We start from the raw sequence: 6,000 nt of genomic DNA on the forward strand, positions 1-6,000 counted from the left end.
ACAATACAAAACAACTCTGGCTTCCTTAAGAAAATCAGAATCTGACAGGGGAAATAAACATACAGGCTGGGGCAAAAGTAGGCTTACATTTGTTAGTATGGCAAATAATACTATAATTAATAAATAATAATACAAGAATAAACTCTGTTTCATGTACTCACAACTATAAACCTACTTTTGCCGCACCCTGTTATGTAGTTAACAATTCAACATGATAAATATCATACAATTATGTCTGAAGTGCTATGGGTATAAAGGTGAGGAAACAATTCATTCTTGATATGAGGAAAGAAGAAAGGCTAGGGGGCAGCCTGCTTGTACTGTGCCTGTAAGTAAAAATTCAGGAGGCAAAAGGAGGTGAGGGAGGATAGAGGACACTCCAAGGGCAGAGGCAAGAGAGCAGAGTATAGTTAGCAATAGTTCTCTATGGCCAGATCTCCAGGTAGGTGATACTAGAGAGACTGAAAGGATTTTATACACATGTTGTTAAGGAATTTAGATTTTTTTCTGTAGGCAAAAAAATGTCATTGAAGCATTAAACAGGAAAATAAAATAAGGAGATGTGTATACCAGAAACATAACTCAAGTCAGTGGATCTAAACCTTCTGGCCCTTTAAATACAGTTCCTCATGTTGGGACCCAACCATAAAATTATTTTCGTTGCTACTTCATAACTGTAATGTTGCTGTTATGAATCGTACTGTAAATATCTGATATGCAGGATGGTCTTAGGCGACCCCTGTGAAAGGGTTGTTCGACCGCCAAAGCGGTCGCGACCCACAGGTTGAGAACCACTAACTCAAGGTATAGAGGAAACGCTGGCAAGGAGAAAGACTGGGAACAAGGTGACCCGAAAGGAAGCAATTTGTAGCAAACTAAGTGAAAGGCTGTGAGAACTTGCACTAGTAGAGATTGGATATATAGAGTAAGGAGAAAAAGGTCTGAAATATTTAGAAAACAAAATGGAAAGGATTTGGTGACAGACTGGATGTAGAAAAATGATAGGGAGGCTTTCAGAAAGATTTCAAAGTTTTAACTTGGATGACAAAATGGAGAACAGGAGACAAAGAATTAAAAGATCAAGTCTAAGGAGAGTTAATCATGGTCGATATCCTGAAGATGAATTTGGAGGTAGGTTTTGAAGCAAAAAAACATTCCAATAAGCCCAGGTGCAACAGCTACAGGGTGATTTCTAGAAGTAGACTGCTTGCATGCAGTAGGAAAAACAAGATGGCTAGATTAAGTGGCCTTGCTTGGACACCAAAAGCACAGACTTTGCAGCCAGATGGCCTGGGCTCAAATGTAGACCTGACCTCAAGCAAATTACATAACCCTCTCACTGTGTACCTGGCTTCTTGTAAAATGCTGATAACAGTACTCACCTCACAGTTATAATGAGAATGAGTTATAATGAGAATGAAACTACATGTTGTCAGGATGAAATCAGTTAATATATGTGCCTGGCACATAAGCCCTATATTAAGGCTTACTATTATTTTCTATTATCTTGTTCATAGTTACATTTTTTTTTACACAGTGATAAAGATATGAAATCTTGAGGGCAAAGCAGTGGAGTTTAGATTTACTGCAATGGGGGACTGCAATTACTTAAGAAAAGAAGCAGCTTGATCAAAGCAGTGCTTGAAGAAGACTTAGGTAGCTTTGCAGCTCTCTTGTGGAATGATCGCAGAATGATAAGAGGGCAAGGTGCACCGAGGCTGAGGCAGTCACCTGAGGGGTGGTGAGGGAAGCAGGGGCTAGGGTGGCAGTTCTGTGAACAGAAGAAAACGGAACTGCTTTCGGGGGATGAGAAATGGTAACTAGTCAGGTAGCTAAGGACAAGAAGACACCATGATGTTTTAGCCTTGGAGATGCAGAAGATAGTGGCAAAACCAGGGAATTAGAAAGATATTAGGAAAGGTGGAAAATAAGTGAGTTTCTATTTAGTTCCATGCACCAACAATCACAAAAGTGATAACAGACAGCTACGGATACAGAAAAACAGAAGTCAGGGCAGGAAGAGGATTATAGGTACCAGTGGACTGATGACAGAATAAACTATCAACAGAAGAAAAAGGGCTGCTATTTTATTTTAATTATTTGTTTGGTAAGTCTTCAATTAAACAACTATTAATTATTCTATATTAAATACAGAAAATGAGTTTTTAAATATACTAAAATACTGTAAACAAACTATTTCATAATTACCTCTGGTGCAACAAAATTTGCAGTATAACAAGGTGTCATGAGAAGACCGTTTTCTGCTCTTAGCTGTTTGGCAAAGCCAAAATCACAAATTCGAATAGATTCTGGGTTGCCAGATTCGTCCACATAAAGAATGTTGCTAGGTTTTAAGTCTCTGTGAACCACCTAAATGAAATACAAAGTAAAGAGGTACATTTACAATACATTTCCATTATAGAAAATTTTTTATTCAAAACTGTCAGGGACTGCACTTAACAAGATAATGAGTGCTGGCCTTTAAATTATCCCAACATTATAAAATGCTGATAATGTAAGTGTAACTCTAACACAGAACTAGAGCAAAGAGAGAAGGAAGAAAGAGTAGTATTTACTTCCCCACTCTTTGTCCAATTGAGTAAGTGGGTTAAGGAAAAATGCAAATAGCAATAATATCTGTCTCCAGGTTATTCATTCATTAAATGAATATTTATTGAGTGCCTATCATGTGTCAAGGGTATTATATAAGGAGTTGCACATATTATGGTGAAGAAGACCCATAAGATTCTTGCCTTTATATGCTAGGAGCTCACACGGTAGTGTCAGGAGGCAGAGAATAAACAGGTGAGAGATGGGGCATAAAACTAGGGAGGTCACGGAGGGTCTCTAGAGAATGTAACATCTGATTTAAGATCTTTAGAACAGAATAAACAAGCCAAAACAGCGGAGAACAGTCATTCTAAGTAGAGGGAACAGTATGTATAATGGTTGTACACAACAAACTTGTGCTGATAGGCTCAATGGATCAGGCATAGGGTTTAGGAGTAAAAAGAAAAAAAAATTCAGACTTTATGTATTCCCTATTTGCTATCCATGCAACAATGTCACACACACACACACACACACACACAAAGATAACATTCCTTTCGAGTTTTGTATTATTTTCCTCCTTTAATCACCTACTTGAATACTTCTTTTATCATAAGCCTCTCTGACACTCCTTATTTAGACTTATATGTTTCTTCCATTATCAAATTCCAAGTCTATATTCTGATCAATGACCTCAGTTTTAGTTCCTAACATCCTGAACATGACTTCTCCAGATCATCTTAATAACTTCTTACCGCCAAGGCACTGAGAAGAGAACTTAGAAGACTTAGATGACTGCAAAGTCATAAATTCTTCAAGGAACACCGAATTTTACTAATTTCTGGCTACAGTACGAGGTGACTATTGACCAGCTAGAAGTCAAGAAGTTCTAGTATTAAATCAAAACAGTCTAAGTGTTCACTTTTAGGGGGCAAAGACAAACACAATGAGAATAAGTATTGAAAATAAACTCCTTAATGTGGCTCAGTGGTTGACTTATGAACCAGGAGGTCACAGGTTCAATTCCTGGTCAGGGCACATGCCCGGGTTGCAGGCTCGATCCCAATAGGGAGTGTTCGAGGGGCAGCCGATCGATGATTCTTCTCTCATCATTGATGTTTCTCTCTCTCTCTCCCTCTCCCTTCCTCTCTGAAATCCATAAAAATATATTAAAAAAAGAAAATAAACTCAAGAAGTAATCTCTTATTTTCTTGCTTCTCATTCCTCTTCACCTCTGCTGTTCTCTTTACCTCTCTCCCTCCCCTTGTTTTCTCCTTTGCCCTTGTCTCCTCACCCCATAAATTTCCCTTCTTTTACAAACATGATTTTTATGCTATTTACTGATAACCTGCAGGAAGGAATGAGGACAGCATCCACCAGCCAGAAGCCAGGTGACTATTTGGCCTCATCCATTAGAATACAACTCATGATTCTCTGGTTCTGTTTCTGAACATGAAATGGGCCCAGTTCTCAAGAATACAGAGTGGCCTAGCAAAATGATTCTATGTCTTCTAGTTTAGAAGATGTCATCCACATTTTGTTTGGATGTGTAAGAATTTAATATAAACAAGCTAGGATTTCAAAGTATCACTTCAAGCTTAATGGGGAAAATAGTAGGATAATTAAGTTAATAGTAGTTATTTTCCATTACATGCATAAAGTAACTTGTACCCTTGTAATTTTAGCTCAAACATGAAGAAAAGAAAAAAAGGTATTTATGTGTGTGTACTTATGTGTGTATACATATACATATATTTATATATATCATAATATTTATGCACATAAGACATTAAAAAAAGACTTACCCCTTGAGCATGAAGATATTCAACAGTTTTGGTTATAGTAAACAGGACAGCGCTGGCCTCTCGTTCAGAGAAAAATTTCTGTCTAAGAATTTTATCCAGCAATTCACCCCCTTTCATAAGTTCTGTCACCACGTACACATATTTTCCATCATCATATACCTATAAAATTCAACACCAAAATGTAAAAAAATTATTGAAGCTTTACATGTGCTCAGAACAAAGTTTTGCATATTAAAGAGAAATTAAAACTTACTTTATGTTCAAGGAAATTTTTACTTATCACAACCAATGGAAGATGTAAATCTTGCAAAGTTTTATACACATAGACTATTAAAATAGGAATTGATGAGATTGAATGTCAGAAAAATAACCTGTAATTTTCTTCTATGAAACTTAATTCATGGAAATCAAAGTAATTATGGACATTGTATACAAAGGGGCACTGAACTTTTGCACTTAAGGTTTGTTCCTCTTGACCTTTTTATCTCCTGGTGAGGGCAGGAACTGCTACAAAGACATACTCCTGTGGTTTTCTTGGAACTTCTGAAAGTGCACAAATTCTATATTTATATACACAGTACAATGAATTATTCTGGTTTGGGTTAAACTGAAAATTTAGTAGGAAGATTACATAGCAAAAAGAAATTCCAGCCAACTACCCAGAAGCACACCATTTTACTCCTTATGTAGAAATTGAATACTCTCTGTAATTTTGGATTTATATTCCAAACAGTCCTGAACTGAAATAACCCCTTTATTAAACTTCAGCCCCTTTTATTGCCCCTCACCACAGAGTTACTGCATACTTTTATTTAGCCTCAAAACAGGTACCAGGTACTGGGGTCCTAAATATGGAAAAAAACAAGGTACTTGTCCTCAAAGTTTTTATTCCAGGAGGGAGAAATAGACATAGATATAAGAAATTTAAAAATGTTGGAGATGCTGTAATAAGAGGGGAAAATTTTAGAGACTTTGGAATTTGAAATGAGGGAAGGAGCAAAGATGTAAAAAATAATGACAGCATCTTGGCCGGGTGGCTCAGTTGGAGCATCATCCTGCACATCAAAAAGTTGTGGGTTTATATCCTGGTCAGGGCACATATTTAGGTTGTGGGTTCCATCCCAGTTCCGGGCTCGTATGGGTAGCAACTGATAGATATTTCTCTCTCAAATTGATGTTTCTTTCCGCACCCCTTTCTCTCTCTCTAAAAAACAAATCAATAAAAAAACATATCCTTGGGGGTGAGGATTTAAAAAAAAATGATGACAGCTTAGGGAGTTTCCAAAGCAAAGATGAGAGAAAGTATCTTTTATACTTCCTTTTTAATTTACTTGGTTGGATTCTTGGAGGTTACAGTAATTGAAAGTCACTTAGGTTAAACAGCTTCACATGTTTATCTATCTATCTATCTATCTATCTATCTATCTATCTATCTATCTTATCTAATAAAAGAGTAATACGAAAATTAACCATCAATTCACGATAAAGATGGCGGCTCCCACAGCTAATAAGGAGGGAATATGCAAATTGACACGACAAAGATGGCGGCACTGGCTGGAGCCATGGAGCCAGCCAGAGTGGGCAGGAAGCCAAGCCGGCTGGAGAGTGGGCGGGAGGCTTGGCTTGGCTTCCTGGGTCACCCCAG

The 6,000-nt window shown here is 37.4% G+C and overlaps 1 protein-coding gene across 7 annotated transcripts in view; it reads right to left on the reverse strand.

Moving 5' to 3' along the window:
• Positions 1–6,000, reverse strand: part of RPS6KA3 (ribosomal protein S6 kinase, 90kDa, polypeptide 3) — an 87,966-nt gene that overhangs the window by 10,879 nt on the left and 71,087 nt on the right. For all 7 annotated transcript variants that reach the window (XM_005870962.2, XM_005870961.2, XM_014543470.1 and 4 more), the window contains 2 exons: positions 4,356–4,514; positions 2,209–2,370 (listed from right to left, as the gene is read on the reverse strand). In XM_005870962.2, the coding sequence (XP_005871024.1) occupies positions 2,209–2,370; positions 4,356–4,514 (321 nt within the window). The remainder of the gene's footprint in view (positions 1–2,208; positions 2,371–4,355; positions 4,515–6,000) is intronic.

Source organism: Myotis brandtii, unplaced genomic scaffold (genome assembly GCF_000412655.1).
Source record: "Myotis brandtii unplaced genomic scaffold, ASM41265v1 scaffold326, whole genome shotgun sequence".
NCBI classification, from domain to species: domain Eukaryota; kingdom Metazoa; phylum Chordata; class Mammalia; order Chiroptera; family Vespertilionidae; genus Myotis; species Myotis brandtii.